General features: G+C 45.8%; 2 protein-coding genes and 1 non-coding gene across 6 annotated transcripts in view; 2 read left to right on the plus strand and 1 right to left on the minus strand.

The window, feature by feature from the left end:
• LOC142021706 (putative short-chain dehydrogenase/reductase family 42E member 2) overlaps positions 1-8,782 on the plus strand; it is a 28,602-nt gene extending 19,820 nt beyond the window's left edge. Inside the window, 5 exon segments of the mRNA XM_075010821.1 lie at positions 812-949; positions 3,628-3,693; positions 4,762-4,825; positions 6,466-6,539; positions 8,531-8,782. Coding sequence (XP_074866922.1) covers positions 812-949; positions 3,628-3,693; positions 4,762-4,825; positions 6,466-6,539; positions 8,531-8,782 — 594 coding nt within the window.
• A 3,280-nt stretch (positions 8,783-12,062) lies between these two features.
• On the minus strand, positions 12,063-12,144 carry TRNAL-UAG (transfer RNA leucine (anticodon UAG)). Its single transcript has one exon. It is a non-coding gene; the product is annotated as a tRNA-Leu (tRNA).
• An 8,786-nt stretch (positions 12,145-20,930) lies between these two features.
• EEF2K (eukaryotic elongation factor 2 kinase) overlaps positions 20,931-22,175 on the plus strand; it is a 45,602-nt gene continuing 44,357 nt past the window's right edge. For 2 of the 4 annotated variants that reach the window (XM_075010334.1, XM_075010335.1), the window contains exon 1: positions 20,931-21,172. The gene's annotated coding sequence lies outside the window, so the exon portion shown is untranslated. The remainder of the gene's footprint in view (positions 21,173-22,175) is intronic. The other 2 variants (XM_075010336.1, XM_075010337.1) reach the window with 1 other exon arrangement.

Below are 22,175 nucleotides of genomic sequence, written 5' to 3' on the forward strand. Positions count from 1 at the left end.
CTGGGTGGGTGAGCCATGGCTACACATGAGCCGTCACTTCGAAGTTTGACACTTTGAAGTTGCCACGGGGTGAATTAGCTTAATGAAGTGCTGCATATGCAGCGCAGCACTTCATTAATAATCTCCCAACACCTTACTTACCATCGTCCCTTCAAAGTAGGGAGCTAGTGTAGACAAGCCCCAGGTTAGACAAACACCAGTCAGGGATGGCCTGGATAATACTTAGTCCTGCCTTGAATATGGAAGACAGAACCAGAAGACCCTTCGAGGTCCTTTCCAGTCCTACACTTCTGTGATTCTATAATTTCCTTACTCATTCTACTCCAGTAAGTTTCCTAGTGACTATAGAAACAAGCAAGTTGCCCCTATTTCTCACAATAATGTACCTAGAAAACTTGTTTAACATTCTAGATGGGGTAAGGATGCTCCCTCCCTACTGTTTCACGTTCTCAGCTTATTTTCTGGTGCATGATATTTGATTACTTTGGGCTTTTTTTTATAAGCATGCGATTATATTATCCAGATCTATTTTTAAAATCTGGCCACGATATTTGATTCCATCTGTGTTCTAACAAATGACAAAAAGATGATCTAGCCTAGAAGCCTCAAACTTAGTAATTGAGTCAAACTTCCCCTCAGTAAACCACAACCTTCTCATTTTTGATGAAGCATCCTGCCCTGGAGGCAGAGAAGTCTGTGGTAAAGTTCCCACTGATTGCAGTGGGAGAACCGACTCTGTTTAATGTAAGCCCTTCATATGCAAAATTAAATTATCACTCTGCAGGGATTTCATTTTTGTACATTTTTTCAGGTTAATATTCAGAGGGGGCTGTTTCGCTTCAGGTTTGGGGACCCTTCAGCCCAAATGAACTGGGTTCATGTACAGAATCTTGTACAAGCTCATATCCTCGCTGCTGCAGCGCTTACCTCAGAGAGGAACTACATAGCTGTGAGTAAAAAAACAAACAAAACAAAAAACCAGCAACACCCCATCTAACCTGACACAAGCTTACAATAAAAGTGGCTATAATCAGAACAGAACCCTGGTACCAACTCTTAATGCTCACACCATGGTCCGCCTGTTCACAGCCCTTTGCTCTACTCTGTTGCCATAAGGTACCAGCTGTGTTGGTGGCACTGGAGGACACAGTACATATTTGAAAGACTCCATCCACCACCAGGAAAATACTCTCCCCAGATTGTCTTTATTATTCTTTCACCAACAGGAGCAAAGGAGTAAGAGACAATTAAAGAATGGAGCTGGGGCTGTTTTACCCTAACTCTCATTGCACACAGAAGCAATTATAGGAGAGGAATTAAGGGTAAGGAAGGTGATTTGAGATAGGACCTTCCTCTCCAAACAGGTCTGCCAGTGGGGGTGGGAGGAGAGGAAGACAAAGGGGGCAACTGCCCTGAGGCTGGTGATTGCAAAGCGCCCAGAGGTCCTGGTTGCTGCCACCTGTGGTGGCCAGAGACCCAGAGCCTTTAGTCCCCCAGGAAGCACACTCCAGCGGGCACCTAGGGCTGGCGGGGTGGAGGGTGAAGCAGTTCAGGCAGTGTTCAGTGCTGGCTGCCCCCAGCCTCGCCCCTTCCACCCAAGATCCTGCCCTTTCCAGGAGTACAGAGCTAGGCCTGACCCCAGAAGCCCTGCAATCCTGTCAGCCCCTCCACCTCCAAGTAGCTGCCAGTGGTTGATGGGAAGTGAACACTAAGAGCCAATGTCACAATCCAAGAAGATCAGTGTGCCGAGTCAGGGCCTATGGAAAGAAAGTCTTAGGGTATGTCTCTACTTACCAGGGGATTGGCCTGGTCAGGGGTATATGGATTTCAATTACCACACAGGATGCAAAGTGTACAGAGCTCGTTTCACATTATGGGTAGGCAAAATCCAGCCCGTGGGCTGGTGCCAGACTGCCAAAGCTTCATCTCAAGCCTGACATGATCCCCTGGGCCGCCAATGTCCTATAATCCAGCAGGATCCTGGGTCAGGCTTCCTGCTGACAACTTGATGTTGTGAAGAGCAGGACATAAAAAGCATTTAGAAACGAGCTAGATAAATTCATGGACGTTAGGCCCATCAATGGCTATTGGCCAGGCTGGGTAAGATGGTGTCCGAAGCCACTGTTGGTGAGAGGCTGGGAATGGATGACCGGAGAGAGATCACTTGATGATTACCTGCACTGTTCACTCCCTCTGGGGCATCTGGCATTGGCCACTGTCAGCAAACAGGATACTGGGCTAGATGGACCTTTGGGTTGACCCAGTATGGCCATTGTTATGTTCCTACTTCACACACCACTCACAGCAGTCACTGTTGGGGCCATGTGTGTCTCTGCATGGTTTGTGACCTATGGGGTTGGGGGACTCCCTGCACTGCACCACCTCCAGCACAATCCTTGCAGGTCTCATTGGCCAGAAAGCAGCCAAAAGCAGCTGCCTGGGCCATGTTTGCAGGTGTGAACCAATATGCAGAGAGCCCTCACCCTTTGTGCAAAGCATTGATATGCACGCGGCTACGGTACCTGGCCATTTTGAGTGGTATGTAAAACGCGGCAGGCAGGGACTCTGCCCGAGGGTCCTGCTGGGCTGCTGGCAGGGAGCCACCAGCACCTCCCAGCCAGTAAGTTTGCCCCAGGCACCTTACTCTCTCCTGCAACCCAGATTCCTGACACAGGTCACAGCCCAACCACTGCACCTCTTCCTGCACCAGGTCACAACCCAAACTCTGTGGAATTTCTAAAGATAACTATAGCACTTGACCCAACGCTTAAGAATCTGAAGCACCTTCCCAAATTTGAGAGGGAGGAGGCATGGAGAATACATTCATAAGTCTGACAAGAGCAACGCTCCAAAGTAGAAATTACAGGACCCAACCCACCAAAAAAGAACATCATCTGACTCAGATGATGAAAATGAACATGCATCAGTCCACATTGCTTGGGATCATTATTGAGTAGAACCTGTCATCAGCTTCAACACGTCCTCTTAAATAATTGTTGAAGCAGGAACAGATGTATGAATCTTTAGCCCACCTGGCACATAAATATCTTGTGACACCAGCTGCAACAGACCCATGTTAACATCTGTCCTGTAAACAAGTGGACAGAATTATGTCCTGCAAATGTAAACAACCTTGTTTGTCTGAGCAATTGGCTGAATAGGAAGTAAGACTGAGTGGACTTGTAGGCTCGAAAGTTCTACCTTGTTTTATTTTTTGAATGGAGTTTTTGTACACAATGCTGTATTTGTAAGTTCAACTTTCATGAAAAAAGATTGCATTACAGGACGTATATTAGGTGAATTGAAAAATACTATTGCTTTGTTGCTTAGAGTGCAAGCATTTGGAATCAAAAATAAAGTGAGCACTGTACACTTTGTATTCTATTTTCTAATTGAAATCACTATATTTGAAAATATAGAAAATATTTAAAAATTAAATCATATTCTAATATTGTTTAACAGCATAATTAATTGCATGATTAATTGAAATTTTTAAAATCTTTTGATGGCACTATTTACTATATTTATTTATAGAACCAGGACACACATATAAAGAGAGAATGACAATGTGTCACTCCATGCCTGATGTCAAGTTACTAAGCTGTCTTGTCTCTGTCTTTTTAACAGAGTGGTCAGGCATACTATATAAATGATGGCGAGAACGTCAACCTTTTTGAATGGATAACTCCACTCGTACGTATAATACAGAGATTTATTTCAAATACAATACTATGTATGTGCAAAAACTGGAGGACCACATATTGAAAACTGTGCAGGCAAATACAGGCACAAAATTAGGGAATTCTATGCATAAATTCCATTGTTTGTATACAAGTTCAACTTTTGCGTACACAGTGAGGGTTTTCTCAGGTTGAAGAGCACCTTTCCAAATGTTAGCCTTCATAACTAATTGAAGGCAAAACAATGTGTCCTGTAATAAGCAAAAGCTGCCTTGTTGGTATATTTATCAGATTAGTGCAGGAGTGGTTAATAAGCTAGCCATGGGCTGGATGTGGTTCACCAGGGTTAGCTCAGGGCAGGTCAATGAACACTTTATTTACCTGAGTATCCATAGGTCTGGCCACTTGCAGCTCCTGTTGTCTGCAGCTCACCATTTCTGGCCAATGGGAATTGCAGGACGCAGTAGTCCAGCCCACACTACTAGCTGGGAAAGGTGAACTGTGGACAACAGGAACTGCAAGAGGCCATACCTGTGGATGTGCTGGTAAATTAAACATCTGATGGCCCACCAGGAGCTAACCAAGACAAACTACATCAGGCATGCAGGCCATGATTGCCCACCTCTGAATTAGTCCCTCATCCTTTCTTCCTACTGACACAAGTGGAAGTTTTGAGCTCACAAAGACTGTAGCTCAGAATGTTATTCTGTGATCCTAATAATATTTCCATAAAGCACTTTGCTGGTAATGATTTCCTAAAATCCATTGCATTTTAACACTGTAAAATGAGAAATCAGTGCATCATAACTTTGGGATTATGAGCAAAGAATACAACATACATTTTGCTCACGTATTCCCCTATTTCAAATGAATGTAATTTCCTACATTGGTCATGCGATTGTGTTTGGAATCTTTTCGAGAATAGAAATGGTAAAATACTAACAACAGCAATGAATGGAGTTGAAAAAGAAATCCAGGTATACATTTTATCTAGGAATATTTCCATACACACATTCTGCACCAATAGCCATAGGTTTATTAGTTTATCTTTTGTTATTCATTATTTTTTAATCCCTTTCAGTTTGAAAAATTAGGTTGCAGTCAGCCATGGATCCGTATTCCTACTTACTTCGTTTACATAGCAGGTCAAATATTTTTTTTTCTTTTTGTCTATAGTACACTAAATGCCCTGCTCTGAAAACAGGGGGGGCCATTGCCCAGGCTTGCCAGAAGAGGGCATTGGTGCTTTGTGGTTGGGAACAGGGGGAGCAAGGTCAGCTTGCTGCAAAAAAATGGGTGGTGGTCAGCTTTGTGGCACTGGGAAAGTAAAGGCACAATGCTTTAAAGCTGCAAGCCCTGGCATTGGAAACCTCTTTCTCCAGGCAGCTGGCAATGGATTTGGTTGAGGAACCTGGATGGAAAAAGAGGAGAAGCTGGCGGCAATTACAGGATAAACAGGGGGTTACCTGTTTGTGGCCAGGTTCTTGGTAGCTGGGAAGCCTAGTGGTTACACCACTGATTAGACAGGCAAAAATGGGGGCACTGTCCCCAAGTCTCCTTTGCCCCGGCCCAGGAGCCCTGAACCACTCACTTGTTAGTCCTTAAATTAGGAGTATGGCCCCAATAGTCCAGATTCCACTTAGCTGGGGGTTGCTCCATGGTTTCCCTCTTTTCCCAGACGGGTAGGGTGGGGGCTTATTTGTTCCGGTGGCTGCTGAGCAGACAGGCTGTGGTTCTTCTATTGGATCTGCTGCTGCCTTTCTGCTAGTTAACCCCGAAGTGAGCCAGGCTCCTTCCTTTTCTCCTCCCTCCTGGCCTGGGATTGGTTGCAGGTAAAGTGGGGTGGAGCTAGCTGGGCCCACAAGTTTTCTTTAAGACTTGGGACACTGGGCCCTCCCTCCTTCACTCCCTAGCAGTTATACACATTGTTATATGTCCTGTAGTGCCAGATGTCTACTAATAAAGGTGCAGCCTGATTAAATCCATATCTATTATCTCCTGTTCTTCTTTCAGTAGTACAGCACAATGCCCCATCTCCATTATCTCTGAATGTTACACATTGGTTTATGATGCTGTTTTACTTTATCTCTGAGGTTTTCACTCCCACATTGTAAAATACAAGATGGAACAGTTTTAAATTGTGCAATTTCCAAAGTAATTATTCACCAGCTTTGTGCATCAGTTTGGTTTATATGATGTATATGGGTGAAATTTAACTGTCAGAAGAGACCCAACGTGAGATTTATCCATCATTTAACTCCCACCTAAAATCTCAGTAGTGCTTAAGTGGGAATTAAGGGTTGTATGAGCCTGGTGAAGGCCCCTTTACTAGAGGAGAAGTTCAGAATAGAAATGTAAAAAAATTGCAAGTAAAAATCTTTGGCCTGATAGTATATTCTGAAATTGATGTTTTCCTTGAAATGCTGAATTCTGCATCCTTGTGCATCCTAAACTCCTTCTAATGTCTTGGGTGTGAAACAAAGGCAGAATCCAGCCTATAATGACTTATCACTATGTTTTCCCAAAGTCTTGTAGTCCTACTGGACATACATCAAATCATACAAACCCTTTATTCTTACAAGTGGCTCAAACATTACGGTACAAAACTATCACCAAATCCAAACCATCTTACTGAAGCAAGTGGCACTACCGACTTCAATTCTTTGCCTATGATTCTTTAGTCATTTAAATTTTCTTTACTGTTACATTCATGAACAGTTATACTAAAATTACAGTGTCTTAGTGGTTTACTATTGTTATCTAAAGTAATAACTCTGTTTCACAGCCACAACAATGGAATATCTGCATTTGGCATTGAAACCACTTATTGAATTTACACCTTTGCTGACCAGAAATGAGGTAAAATATGCAGGATTTTAAAGTTTCTAGTTAAAATGTGCCGGAAGTGTGCCATATTGATATTGGGGCACAATGTTACAGTGTGAGCTCAGAAAGAATTCACACAAGTCAAAGAATAAAACTCCCAATCTGTACTCTGCTTTTAAACTGCAGTTTTCATTACAAATATAAATGCCAGATACAATTTGGGCCATATGGTATATTTGTAGGGCAACCATCTCTCCCTGTCCCAAATACGGGACAGGGAGATATAGGGCCGCTCCTCCAAGCCCCGGGGATCTGGGAAGAAGGTGGCAGCTGCCCACCCTCCCCAAGCCTTGGCAGCCCCCAGCATTTGCAGGAGCCCCAAAGAAGCATCAGGGACTGGGCAGCTGTGACACTTCCCCCCACCTTCCCCAAGTCCCAAGGAAGCAGCAGGGACAGGGCAGCCATGGCTCTTGCCCCCTGCCTCCCCGAGCCCCAAGGAAGCGGCTGGAATGGGGCAGCCTCCCATGCCCCCCCCCGCTTCCCCGAGCCATGGGGAAGAAGAGAGTAGGCTAACCTGTGGGCTCCCTGCTCTCCAGCCAGCAGCTGTGCCTGCGCAGCTGCTGGCGGAAAATACAGCACAATTAGTCCCTTTTCTAAAATAAGCAGGGACGCCTTTTTGGCATCCCAAATATGGGACCATCCCACCCAAAACAGGTCAGATGGTCACCCGAGATATTTGGTACTAGAAACAATTGATATTTTTTAAAAAATTCTGAAGCCTAAATAATTTCTGTCCATTTAAACACACTTGGCCTTTATGTTGTTATTTAATAATTTCCAAGACAATGTAATGATTTTAGGTTATTCATAGAAAATACAAGTAACTAAGAAGCAATTGTTTAGTCTGTAGCCATAATCAAACATAGCTAAATAATATGCAACAAAAAAGAAACAAATCTCACTAATCTCTTGGTAAATGGCAAGTAATTATTTCATTTTGTGTCAGTAGCTAAAAATTGCTATAGGGCAGATCATCTTCCCTATTTCTGTAAGTGGAAGGTCTTCTGATGTGACTTTGGGAGATGGACTGTGCCAAGCAGCACCTCCACCCATGCCATCAATTACCTTCCAGTCCATCTACTCAATGGATTAACTGCAAGGTGAATGCTGCATGTTTTGAACCTGGTGCCCAGACCATAAGTGGGCAGAGCGACTTGCTATAGAATTCTTCCCTTCAGAGGCAAGAGTGCTGCATTGGGGCAGCCCAAGCCTGCCATAATTCTGCTTCCACTCAAGGTTTTTCAGCTTCTGCCTCACTCTATCTCTTCAAAATGAGGGAGTGATGCAGTACAAGGCAGGATGGTTCAGTGGTTGGAGCACTTGCTGTGCCTTGGGAGATACATGTTCTGCCACGGATTTCCTGTGTGACTTTGGGCAAGCCAATGTAGGGTCAGATTTTTAAGGTATTTAGGCACCTAAAGCTGCAGCTAGGCATCTCCTGGGATTTTCAAAAGCATCCAAGTGCCAAGTCAATTCTGAAAATCTCTGCAGCTTTAGGTATCTAAATACCTTTAAAAATCTGGGCATTAGTCTCTCAGTTCCTCGTACTCACACCCCTCAGGTGTTGTGAAGATTAATATTGTATAGATTGGAGGCACTCAAGATGTTAAGGGGCCATCGAAGTACAATACATAGATGGATGGAAATAAGGTGTCAGGCCAACAGAATAGCAGCTCCAGCACGAGATGCTGCTGGAGGGAGTCTGAGCATGCTTTGTAGATGTGCACAAGGCTGGAAGTCAGCAGCCTTTTCCTACTATGTAGACTCCCAAGACCCTCCATTTCTGGGGATAATTTTAAGGAGAATGTGAAGTATGTCCATGGGAGTTACAATGTGCCCCAAAGTTATTTTTAATATGAGAATCTGCTGTTCTTGCCTATTCTATTGTACTGCTATTCATATCACAGAGTTTTTTGCTCCTGGCTCAGTATGCATTCAGCTTTGTTGCTTCTTTTGCCTGGTAGGTGCAGAACATTGCCGTGACACACACGTTCCGAATAGACAAGGCACGTAACCAGCTCGGTTATTATCCAAAGAAGTTCACATTTGCTGATTCTGTGGATCATTTTATTAAAACAAGACGAGAAAACCGGAATCACCATGTCTTCCTTAAAGTCATACTTTCCTTAATCGGCAGCTTTCTAAGTTTGATCTTTCTTTCTTTTAAATTGCAAGACTTTTCAATTATGCACTTTTTCAAAGAAAACCAACATTAACTTATGTTTCCTGAGCATTAATAAACTGGTTTATAATCAGTCATAGAATAGTCTTCAGCTCATGTGGACTGCATCACTCTGCACCAGTTATTAGCTCTCATGTAACAAGCACTTATTTTTAGGCTTAAACTAAAAACCACACACACACACATCAGTAAACCTTGTTCAAAGACTAACTAAAATAAAATATAGGAAGGTCAAAAGGCCAAAGATGATCACCAATGACAAATGCAGGAATTAGAGCTATTGGATCTATTGTTTCACACCAAAAGGGCTTCTTTCCAAAGGGCTTGTTGAAGTTGATGACGAACTGGAAGAGAAGGAGCGACAGTAAATCTGCAATACTGCAGCAACAAAGACTTGCAGCTAGAATAAGAAGAAATAATAGTCAAGACCAATTGCCAATGCATGTTATTGTGAGGAATACAGAGAAGCTAAAAAGAGGCACAAGGAAAGTGAAGAATAGATTCATGTAAACAATACACAATGCACATAAGCATACAATGTACTTTCTTTTGTGAATTAACTGTATTGTGACACTGCATAAGAGGTGAAATAAAAGTGTACTTGAAATTCAGTGTGTATTAGGGCTCTCACATAAAGTGACCTTTATTACCACTCATTCATTATGTCTCACAATACCAGCTATGAAGTTTAGTAGCAATTCAAAGTGGTCACTGGCCTCTAACTGTCCTCCATCAACTTCTGAGAACCTGCGGAAGCAGCGTTCAACTGTTGTTTAACTATGGACAGAACAAAGTGCAAGTATTTAATTCCATGAGCCAACAGTAAAACCCCTGTATATGTTAATTATACTGAGTACTAGGCGACTTACCTGGCATAGCCTGGTGGGGGGTGCAGGAGTCAGGGCAGGGACTTGAGATTGTGGGGGTAAAGGTGGGGTGAGGAGGGGCTCAGGACAAGGGGTGGGAGTGCAGGAGTCAGGGTGAGGGTGCAGGAATAAAGTCAGTGAAGTAGCAGTAGGGGGAGCTCAGGATCAGGGCAGGAGATGGGGTGGCTGCTGGCTTCTCCCCAGGGCAGCCTAGGATGGCAGGAACCACACTCTGTCCTCTGACTTCTCCCTGAGCTGGCCAGGAGGAAGGATGGGGGACGCACACCCCGCCTGATGGTTTGTCCCTACAGCAGGGGGAGAGCTGTGCACCCTGTCCACCAACTTGTCCCAGGGAAGCTGGGCTAGGGAGGCCCAGGGCTGGGGACTGTGTAGGCCAGCTCCACAGCACTCCTCAGTCTGGTCCTCACACTCAGTCCTGTAACAAAAGTGAGTGCCTGCCTCCAGCTCCTAGGCCACATGTCACCCGCAACTCTGTAGCCTCTCGTGCCAGCCTTCACCTTTGCTGGCTGCAAACCTCACTTCATTCTATATATGGCCCTTCCAGGCACGCTGTGAAGAGCTGCATTTGCTTACCTGCTCAAGAACTTTACTCTGAATTGGTGACCGGACCAAGTGAATAGCTGCAAAGCAATCCCATTTTTGTCCCCATCGCCATGTATTTCTTTCTGATCGAGAATGCCTCCACCAAAGATTGTGGGAGGCACAGGGTATCTCAGTCAGTTTCAAACTCAAGCCCTCAAGTCTCCTCAGGAGGTGCCCTTTGATGGAAATGTTTAAGAACTCAGAAACAAGAAGAAGTCCTGTAGCACCTTATAGACTAACAGATAGTTTGTAGCATAAGCTTTTGTGGGCAAAGACCTGCTTCAACAGATGCCCACGAAAGCTTATGCTCCAAAATATCTTTTAGTCTATAAGGTGCCACAGGACTTCTTGTTTTTGAAGATACAGACTAACTCTGGTACCTCTCTGATGCTTAGAGCTATTCAATGGGCCCTGTGACTATCATGCCATCAATCAAAACTTAGTCCTTGACAATTCTCACAGACATCACCACAGTTGTGTGTTCTCTGAAAAAAACCAGGAGGTGCACAAGGGTCACAACTGTGGCAAAATGCTGTTCTTCTTTGGCATCTGCATTCAAGGAAACATTTCCCTGAAGGCTTTCCATCTGCTGGGAGTGAGGCACACACTCTCAGCAGGGTTTCCACAAACCATCAAGTGTGATCAGTCAGGACAGACATGCTCCATACAATTTAATTTTTGACCTCTGCAGGTATCCAGTAATCCAGATTTATGCAGAACTAGTCTCAACAACAAACACCAGAAATTTTGGTTCAGGGTGAGTCAGGCTATGTCTACACAGCAAATTTATTTCAGAATACCTTTGTGAGCATCTGCATTATGTGCACGCTATTCTGAAATAAATTCAAAACAGCAGTGCGTTATTTCGAATTCCATAAACTTGCTGCAGTTAGGAAAAATGCCTATTTCAAAAAGGCATTTTGAAATAGGCGCTGGTAAGACAAGAAATAGCAGTGTTTTGAAATTAGCCATAATCATGTCCAGTGGTACTAGGCTGAAATAAGCACAGTGAGTCTGGACATGCTATCTTCTAATGCATTCGTGTGTGTAGCTGTGTTATTTCAAAATAAGCTATTTCAGAATAGCTATTCTGAAATGGATTATTTTGCAATAATGCTGCTATGCAGAGGTAGCCTCACCCATGACTTTGTTTTTCCTTGGTCCAGTCACCTTTTTTATGCATTTCTTGCAGTTCCCCTCAGCCCCAGAGTGATCTGGAATTGTGGCAAGACAACGGGGCCATGAGCTTCATTGTTGCACTATCTGTCCCCTTCTCCATAGCCAATAACTCTAGTACTAGTTTCAGAGAGACAGGCAGTTTAGGCTGTATCTTCACAAAGCAAAGCAAGCAGCCCTTAAAGACTAACAATATTATTTATTAGATAATGAGCTTTCGTGGGAAAGACCCACTTCTTTAGATTCTGGAGCAGTACTGACAGAAGTTTTTCCCTCTCAGTTCTGCTTCAGAATCTGAAGAACTGGTCCTTCCTACAAAAGCTCATCACCTAAAACAGTAAGTAATAATGTTAGACTGTGAGGTGCTACAGGACTGCTTGCTTTGTTTTACTAGTTTCAACCAATAGGAGTTCTCCACCAGAACCTTATATGCACCGAGGTGGAAGAGGCTTCTATGGGGAAAGAGACAAACACACAAATATTAAGAAATACAGAGGCAGACACAAAGCAGCACAAAGTCAAACCCCACTTCTTTCTCAAGTGCCCTGGGCACGCTGCTAGGGATGATGCTGCTGGGTCAGGCACGACAATGGTGCTCTTCGTTAGAAACAAACCTAAAGCACTGGTAAGAGAGACAATTTTACCCAAACCCGGAAAATAAAAGTTTCTTGGCAGCGGTGGGATTCGAACCCACGCCATCGAAATGACTGGAGCCTAAATCCAGCGCCTTAGACCACTCGGCCACGCTACCACCTGATTGCAAGGGTGACCTTGAGGGCTATACAAAGAAGATAGGCGGTGACTCCCTGCTCTCCCACCCCACCCCCTTAGTTTTGCGGAAGCCGGCAGCCATCCGGCGGAGGGTTTGCGCTCCACTTAGAGAACAGACCCACGCGCAGCGAGCGGGTTGTGCCGCGCGAAGGGAGCTCGCGAGGGGAGGCTGGTTAGGAAAGCGGGGGAAAGGACGGAAGGGCTCACGCCCCGCAGTGGCGTGCACGGCACTGGACGAACCCCCTCGGGCGTCTATGGGGCAGCGGCCGCACATCCCAGCCCGGCCGAGCGCCCGCGCTCAGGCTGCAGCCCGGTACCAGCCTGCAACGCAGCCTATGGGCAGCAGGGGGCGCTGCTACGGCGCGCTCCAGGCGCAGCCGGACTGACGCCGCCCTGCCGGGGCGCACGTGGCCCTGTCCCAGTAAGCGCCTTTCGCAGGCCGGGCTCTGCAACGTGTCAGCCTGATCCCGGTCCCACGCCCCAGCCAGCGGCTCTCCCCAGCCGGAGGGGGCACAGCCCCAGCCAAGCCGGGACCTGTGCGTGCCCTGCCGTCCTCAGGCGCCTGAGTTACAGCCTCCCCCCCGGCTCAGGTCTGATCAGAGCAAAGCAGGAGCCAGGCCCTGCGCCCGGCGCGGAAACGGCATCTAAGTGCTCCTTGGAAAGCTGCTGTCCCCGCCCGAGGGGGGCGCTGCCTGCAGCCCGCGGGCCTTCCCCCGGATTGACAGCTACGGCTCTGCTGCCCCGCCAGGGCCAGCTCTTCCCTCGGCTTTGAGCAGCGTCTCCGTGGGCCGCCGCAGGAGCTACGCGGGTGGTGCAGTTTGTTCCCCGTCCACTAGCACGTGGCGTCGGCCCAGGACTAAGAAACCGGCTTTGATCGTCTGACTTCTGCCACTGAACTCAGAATTAACGGAGGGTTGTTTTTTTTTCTGTGTCACACATTGGAAGGACGTTTCCCATTGGCTAATTCTCAGCCAGAGGTGATTAATCAGACAATTAAGCAAAGGAAATTGTCTATTCATAACAACAACAAGAAGTCCTGTGGCACCTTATAGACTAACAGATATTTTGGAGCATGTGCTTTCCTGGACAAAGGTCACCTCAGGTCTTTTCCCACAAAAGTTTATACTCCAAAATATCTGCCACCGGACTTCTTGTTGTTGCAGATACAGACTAACAGGGCTACCCCCTGATACTTGTCTGTAAGGAAAGCGGTTGCTCAGCCTTAAAATGGCCTTGTCAGCAGCTGCCTGTTCCCTCTTTACTGCGGCTTCCAAAAGTGATCTCTGTCCTTACCCAGGGCTTCGCTGAACTGAAGCAAAACCTGAGGCTGTTGTGTGCTGGGAGATCAGAAATGGTGCTCTTTTTCTGGCTCCCTCACAGCTTCAAAACCCAAGTGTGTCCCTCTGAACAAATAGACGCCTTTTAAAATACATTTGTATTGTCAGTCTGTCGGATAACTGTTCTCCTGACCACTGGTTACTTTGAGTTTGTTGATGATGATTAATCCCCTACCTCTGTTGCGATCCTTGGCTAGCGTCTTTATTTGATCCCACCTTAATCCAGTTGCTTTTACTTCATCCAGGAAACTTTGTCGCCATATTTGGGACATCCCCTTTTTCCTCCTTCCCTTTGGATTCCATTCTAACCCTTGTCTTGTCATACATTTCCCACAGTCCTTACGCAGGATATGGCCTGCCCATCACCATTCTCTCTTCCTATCTGAACCTCCATTGGCTTCTGGTTTGTTTTGGTCCACAAGGTTTCATTTGGCATTCTTTTCTACCACTTTAGCTGGAGAATATGTCTAAGGCATTTATTGACAAAGGTCTGAATTTTCTTCATGTTGCTCTGGAGAACGCACCATGTCTCTGAGCCATACAACAGCACTGATTTCACATTGGAAGTAAAAATAAGTAGCTTGGTTCTTGTTGGAATGGCTCTTGAACACCGGACTGATTGTAATAGGGCAAAGGCTTGTTGCACCTTTCGTATTCTCGCACTGATGTCCTCGTCAGTGCCCCCATTCTAGCTGAGAACACTCCCCAAGTATACAAACTGGTCAGCACCTTGCACTGCTTTTCCTTCAATTGTAATTTTGCTTTCCAGTCTACTATTAATGCACATTAACTTTGTCTTCTTTTGACTGATCTTGAGGCCCACTTGCTCTGCTGTTTCCTATAGGGCATTCGTCTTCCCTTGCATATTTCTCTAGTTTACCAGCAAACAGAGCTAAGTCATCTGCAAACTCTAGATCTTCAAGTTTCCTAATTTGGGTCCTTTGGGGTCCCCTTCCTGAGTTAGTATAGGCTATTTTTGTGATCCAGTCTAGGACTTTGAGTTACACTTTTTTAAAATACATGCTTTATGCATAGTGGCTGCGTCTAAACAAGAGGCTTTTCCTGGCAAAACTGGGCTTTTGTCGGGAAAAACTGCAGACCGTTTACACATAAAATGCACTTTGTCAACAGTTTGTCAACAAAACCCAGTACATCCACGGGCAGTATTATGCCGCTCCCTGTTCAGGTCCCTCTCTCAACAGAATCAGAGGGGTAGCTGAGTTAGTCTGTACCTTCAAAAACAACAAGAAGTCCTGTGGCACATTATAGATTAACAGATATTTTGGAGCATAAGCTTTCGTGGGCAAAGACCCACTTCGTCACATGCATGAGTGGGGGTTCCAGAGGAGGGTTTAATATATAGGTGCGTGAAAAGGAGGGGAGTCCCAGTCAGGAGGAGGGCCAGAGTTAACAAGATCAGTTCAGTCACAGAGAGTGTGTTCTGTTGACAAAACAGCTGTGCAGATGCTCTGGGGCACTTTTGTCAACACACAGGGCTTTCAGTTCACCCTGTTTGTCGTGCTTCCATTCAGCGGTTCTGTCAAGAGAAGGCAGGGCAGTCTGGCTGCTCTCTATCAACAGTGCGGATTGCTCTTTCAATCTGCTTTTATGTGTAGGGGTGATCTGTTGACAGACACTTTGCCAGGAAATCCCTTCCAATGGTGACGTCTGTCGACAGAGGCTTCTCGTGGAGTTATAGCAGTGTGCAGTGCTAACACTTGTTACCCTCCTCAGGGATTTTTCCCATTCTTCAAACTGCTATGCAGCATTTATCCTTTTGGCTTCTCTGTGGAGAATTGTGCCATCACTTCAGTTGTATGAGACATACACACTAGAGCAGTTTTCCTTCAATTTTTTGAGACCATGGAACACCAAACAATAACATTTTTATGAGGAACACCTGTGAAATTTTTCTTTAAAAAAAAATTAGACAAAGCCCAAAAACAAACAGCAGCATGTACAGTAAAAACAAAACAAAGAAATTTAACCAGGTTTAACAAGAATGAAGAAGTAACACTGTATCTGATTTTAATAACAGTTGAGCGCAGATGCATTGTAGCTAGAATTGTGTACGGTAATCCCTTGATTTATGTTGAGGTTGTGTCCTGGGCAAGCTCTGCGTCAATCGAATTTCACGTAAATTGGGTGGGTTGGGGGAGTGGGCAGCTGGGGAAAGTGGGGTGGACAGCCACGTGGCTCCTGGCTTCTCCCAGCTGGGGGGCACACGGCGGCTTGCTGCACAGTTTCTCAGAAACTGCACCGTAAGCAGTGTGTGCACGCCAGGTTCCCCAGCTGGGGAGCCCGGTGCACAGACAGCTGCCCTGTCAGGAGTGGCAGCCGTGAGTCAGGCTGCTGTCCCTGACAGGAGCGGTTTTTCTTCTGTCCTGTCAGGGACAGCAGCCTGGCTCATGGCTGCTGCCACTGACAGGAGCGGGGGTGGCAGTCGCGTTAACCGAAGACGCGCAACTTGATAGCACGTATCCTGAGGGTTTACTGTATCTTTGGTTGACTGTAAAGTCTAGTGCAGACCAAGCCTTACTAAGATTACTCACGAGTAAATGTTCAGACTACGTAAGGGTTGTGCAAGCTGATCCTTAGCAGATTCCCACTGAACATAATGAAGTCAGAATTCATTTGCCTGGAGAAAATTGCATTTTTTTTCAAAGGCGCACTACTCATAAATGATTTCGCTCAAACATTCTGCCAAACTGAGCTCAGGACAGTGACCAAACATGGAAAATTTCAGTCCCGCAAGCAAATGTTTTAGAAAGTTATGTGTGAGAATGTACTCAGTGTTATAATAAAAACTCTATTTAGGGGGCCTAACTCTATAATTTCTTGTGGCTAGATGAAACTGAAAGCACTCACGCGCACCTTAATTTTGCGAGGTTGAACTAAAGATAGGGCCAGCAAAATCCCTTTTGCAGACAAAAAAGTAGTGTAATTAGTAACTTATTCTGATGCTGAAAAATCACAGTAAAAGACATGTTACAAATAGGAAAAAAGAGTTCAAGAACGGTTGCCGCCATTCAGAAATCATGCTGATTAGAGAGAAGATGCAGTAATTTTATCAGCCACCTAAGTGAAGCATGGAGTCAACAGAACATTTTAGGAACACTGGTTTCCCATGAGGCATGTTCAGAGGCTTAACACAAGTCCTGGGATAGTCACTCCCACTTGAGCATTACACAGTCTTTGTGCAGAGGGACTAGAATTCCACATGCAGGTAGCAAAATGATAACTTTTTGTGTACAAATATTTAATTATCAGTCTGGTCGTTTTCCACACAGCTTTTTCATATTAGTGTGGGGAATGTATGTGGTTAAAGTTGCATGTAATATTTTTAACTTCTGAAAAGAAGCAATAATATGTTGCCCTGCGAAAATGTTTTCTTGTCTTTTAACTCTCTTAACTGATCGGTGTACATAATTAAAGGTAAGAAACAAGCAAAACAGTGATAAAATCTTAATAGAATCAAGTGAATTGGCTCGTGCAGAAGTTCACATGCAAAAGATCAGGGAAGTAGATATCTGCTGTAATTAATTAGGTTATTTACTGCATTACATAATTATACCTGCTTGATGCAATTTAGAATAGAAAGCTATAGGAAAATTCTACTTGTGAAAATTATCTTCTGTGCCCAGCAAATGAGATTGCTATGTTAAAATATACTAATATTATAATTCATGTCCATCATTACTTGTATCAGAGGGGTAGCCAAGTTAGTCTGTATCTTCAAAATCAGCAAGAACTCCTCTGGCACTTTATAAACTAACAGATATTTTGGAGCATCAGCTTTCATGGGCAAAGACATGCTTATGCTCCAAAATATCTGTTAGTCTATAAGGTGCCACAGGACCTCTTGTTATTATTTATGACTCTCTGCAACAAAGTCAATCTGTAAAAAAAATGGCCAAAAGGAATAAATCTACTACTTTGTTTAAAAAGATGTTGAATTTAAAATATAAAAGTTATGGAAAGTTGTCTTCTGGACACTGGTCTCTGTAGCCCATACTACATTTCACTGACTTTTTTATCAGTTTGTGTTTTCTTCTATGGCTGAGGCCTGTGGCACTTCAGGATATGCTAATGAGGTGCTCCATATTCATGGAGTACCTCATTACCATAATGGTGGCCGTGCATGCTTAGAAACTGCCAGTTTCAAAATGCATGCCACCAGTGTAGCCGAGGCCTTTCAAAACGACCTCCTGATTTCAAAAGCCCCTTCTTCCCATCTGGTTTTGGGACTCTAACATTAAATTAGATTTTTTTTCTTTCCTCCCTTCTGTACTCTCTACAGTACTCTTTAGAAACATTTATAGTAAACTTTTTCCTTCAAACACCAGGTAATGTTGATGCATCGATTGCTTTTGCATCTGGGAGGTAGTATTTTTTAGACTTACCAGTCTGCAAACTTGAACAATGAGCTAGAAAATATGTATACATATATTACCTGTTGTTTGTTACAAACAAAACTCACATTTACAAGTCATTGGCAGTAAAATATACTTTAGAACATATGTGAATAGCCTATGGTGTAAATTTGTGCGTGTAGCTGCCATAATTATTAATAATCTAGAGTGTAAACTCTTGTGGAACCAGATAATATAGTCAGTAGGCATCTAACTGATCATTCAAACACATTTATTTTGTGTGTGCTCTTCACAAGAGGGGTGGGACACAGAACTCTGGGCCTTGGGTCTCCAGTACTGTCTGAGACCTTTCACTGGCACTGTCTGCAGGGAAGAAAATTAAAAACTGAGAAGGAAAAAAGACTCTTGGACATCCAGAGGTTGATGAGCCAGGCTCCCACTGTTCTGCTGGCTCAAATGGAGGACACGATGCTATGAATGGGGTCCCAATGCTGTGTCTATCATATGTCCCCAACTAGTCCTTAAAAGCACAAGACCACAGTGAGGGACTATAGAATCACAGAAGACTAGAACTGGAAGGAATTTTGAGAGGCCATCAGCGCCAGTCCCCTGCACTCATGCAAGGACCAAGCGTCAAGTAGGCCAATGGTGCCCAAAGTGGTGCGTGGGCCTCCTCAAAGGAAGGGTAGGAATTTCATAAGGGGGCCACAGCACAATCAGATGCTGGGTTTCAGGTTCATCTATCTCATTACAAATATTGAATTATGTTACTGTTTTTATGTAGCTGTATTCATATTTATATACCAATTAGTAATGTTTTTTCTACGGATTTATTTTCTTACCTGTGCCAAAAGTTTTTTTCTTCTTTTCGTATGAACATAACTGAAATTTCCATTGGTTTGGACTATGTTAGACAGGTGGTGGTGGTGCTACTAATTGCAGGCATGAAAAGTGGGACCCAATGTAAAAAGTTTGCTCACCCCTGATGTAGACCAAGAGTGGGCAATAATTCTTGATGTTGGGGAGACTGCCAGATTTTAGTATGTGGATAATAGCCACACTTTTCTGTGAAGGGAGTGTGGGGTCCAGGATGGAGATGGGGTGCAGAAAGGAACTCAGGGTAAGAGACTGGAATGCAGGACAGGCTGTGGGTCTGAAAGGGAGTTGTGGTGGAGGAGGGGTTTGGGATGACGGGGTGCAGGGTCAGGAAGGGTGGTTGGGTGCAGGAGAGGATTCTGGCCCGTGTAAAGATATAGGAAGGGTCTGGGAGGATGTTGGGGTGCCGGAAGGGGTAGGGTGCCATTGGCAGGCTGTGGCCAAGAAAGGTTTATCTAAGAAACTCCTGGCCAGTAGCACTCTGACAGGCATTCCTGCCTCTCAGCAGCCCCAGATTACTCCAAGCAATTAGCTGTTCTGGGTACCTTTCTGTTCTGTGGGGGAGGGCTTTGTGCACTGTCCCTGCCCCCAGCAAAATCTTTCAACTCTTATTGGCCGGATTTCCAGCCAATAAGAGGTGAGAAATGTTGTTGAGTGTGGGACAGTGCACAATCCCCATGCTGGCCTTCCCACAGGTAGTAGTTAGGGGCTTTGAGGGGCACTGATTGGTGCAGTAGGGCTGGGCCCTGGGCCTGATTAAAATGCTTGGCAGTTGGATCCTGCCTGCCCCAATGAAGACTATCCCAGACAGTAACAGAGAGAAAGCCGTGCTAGTCTATATACTATCAAAACAAAAAAGCAGTCAAGTAGCACTTTAAAGACTAACAAAATAATTTATTAGGTGATGCGCTTTCCTGGGACAGACCCACTCTACCTAACCTGCTCTTGGAACTCTCCAGCAATGGAGATTCCACAATCTCTCAAAGCAATTTAATCCAGTGTTTAGCCACCCTCACAGGAAGTGCTTTCTTAATGCCCAATCTAAACTTCCCCTGCTGCAGTTTAAGTCCATTGCTTCTTGTCCTACCCTCAGCAGGTCAGGAGAATAATTTTTCTCCCTCTTCCTTATAGCACCCTTCGGCTACGTCTACACGTGCAGCCAACATCGAAATAGCTTATTTCGATGAATAACGTCTACACGTCCTCCAGGACCGGCAACGTCGATGTTCAACTTCAACGTTGCTCAGCCCAACATCGAAATAGGCGCAGCGAGGGAACGTCTACACGTCAAAGTAGCACACATCGAAATAGGGATGCCAGGCACAGCTGCAGACAGGGTCACAGGGTGGACTCAACAGCCAGCCGCTCCCTTAAAGGGCCCCTCCCAGACACAGTTGCACTAAACAACACAAGATCCACAGAGCTGACAACTGGTTGCAAACCCTGTGCCTGCAGCATAGATCCCCAGCTGCCGCAGAAGCAGCCAGAAGCCCTGGGCTAAGGGCTGCTGCCCACGGTGACCATAGAGCCTCGCAGGGGCTGGAGAGAGAGCATCTCTCAACCCCCCAGCTGATGGCCGCCATGGAGGACCCAGCAATTTCGACGTTGCGGGACGCGGATCGTCTACACGGTCCCTACTTTGACGTTGAACGTCGAAGTAGGGCGCTATTCCTATCTCCTCATGAGGTTAGCGACTTCGACGTCTCGCCGCCTAACGTCAAAGTTAACTTCGAAATAGCGCCCGACGCGTGTAGACGCAATGGGCGCTATTTCGAAGTTGGTGCCGCTACTTCGAAGTAGCGTGCACGTATAGACGCAGCTTTCAAGTGCTGGAAACCTGCTACCATGTCACCTCTCAGACTTCTCTTCCCCAAACTAAACCACCCCCGTCCTCTAGACCTTTAATCACTTGTATTGCTCTTCTTCGGCCCGTCTCCAATTTGTCCCTTTTCCGGGGTTGCCACACTCTAGCTCCCCCACTCAGGAGCTCCCCAAATCAGCACGCGCTGAGGCCGGCCCCAACTGGAGTGCATTAGGTTTGCGAAGGTGGAGGATTGTTGCAAGGCTCAGGAACAGCGTTAGATGCCGGGTGGGGGAGCTGAGCCTCGGTCCAAGGTCTGGTTCCCGTGCGTGGCCTGCAGCTGCAGTACCGCCCTCCGCCAGCCCGCGCTGGGAAGAAGGGAGGGTGTCACTAGCTGCTGGGGAGGGCGAGCGAGAGAGCGAGGGTGACTGGAGACGAGAGGCGAGCTGTCCGCGTGCGCTCCCCGGGGAAGTCGCTGGCGCGCGACCATCGGAGCCGGTGTGCAGCTCCAGCTGCAGCGGGGAGAAGAGCTCCTCCGGCTTTGCTTGCTGCGCCCAGCGGCGGCCGCGCGTGCCTGCACCCGCTAGGCCGGGCACTGCACCGTGCGGCTGTCTGCACCAGGTAGGCCAGGATCCGCTGCCGAGCTCGCTCCACCGCCTGGGCTTTGCCCGGCTCCCCTGCGGGGAACGGGGCTGCCCCTGCACGGGGGGACGGGGTCAGGAGGCTGCTCCGTGGGGGGGCACAGGGCTGGGCCTGTAAACCCTGCTCAGCTGGGCTCGCTCTAGCGCTCGGTGGGGCAGATCGCACAGAGACACGTTAACGCCCATTTTTAGTACTGTATTATTTTATTCCCCTTAGTCAACACATTAGCGTACTTGCACAGGAGCTAGTCGGAGTATTACAGTTTACCAGAGCGTTGCGCCCTGTTTGGAGGCTATTTTTGTACCCTTGTGGTATTTTTGAAGAAGAGCCTTCTTGCGTTGCATAATGCCTCTCAGCCCTGTGTTATTTTACTGTATTTTAATTTGTCCCCGTTTGATCCTTGCAAACATTTCCCACTGGGGCCTTAAAAGGTCTTTCCCTGTTTTTCTCGGGAACTGCCTTCAGTTGACAGCTTTTGAATGTTGTCCTATTTAGACCAGGGACATTACTGTAGGATATTGTAGCTTTTCTTTTTACAGGGTTTGCTCCTAGACTGTACCGTTTTTACAGGGACTGTGACTGTAAATTGTGAGGGGGTGGGATGCTATATAAAGATGTGGAGCTCACGAGTCTAGTGGCTAACGAAATTAAAGGCCTCTTGTGGGTTGGGGTGTGGTTAAGTTTGTCAGTGATCAGGAAAGGATAATTTGCTATTTGTAAAACCATAATTCCAATTACAGGTTCCTCAGGAGGAGCTTTTTTTGTCTAAGTGGAGCATGAGCTACTACCAAACTGTTTTGACTGCAGGTTGTTGATGAAATGGTACTAAAAATACTAGTCAGCACATTCTCGACAACCTTCATGCTACTTTGTCCAACTAGCCATGGGAATCCAGGGAGTGAGAATCAGACAGATGGAGGAGGAAAAATTACAATTGCCACATTGGTTTATTACAACCATGGGGATGTAACACATTGATTTG

The sequence above is a fragment of the Carettochelys insculpta genome, chromosome 16 (assembly GCF_033958435.1).
Source record: "Carettochelys insculpta isolate YL-2023 chromosome 16, ASM3395843v1, whole genome shotgun sequence".
Lineage (NCBI taxonomy): Eukaryota > Metazoa > Chordata > Testudines > Carettochelyidae > Carettochelys > Carettochelys insculpta.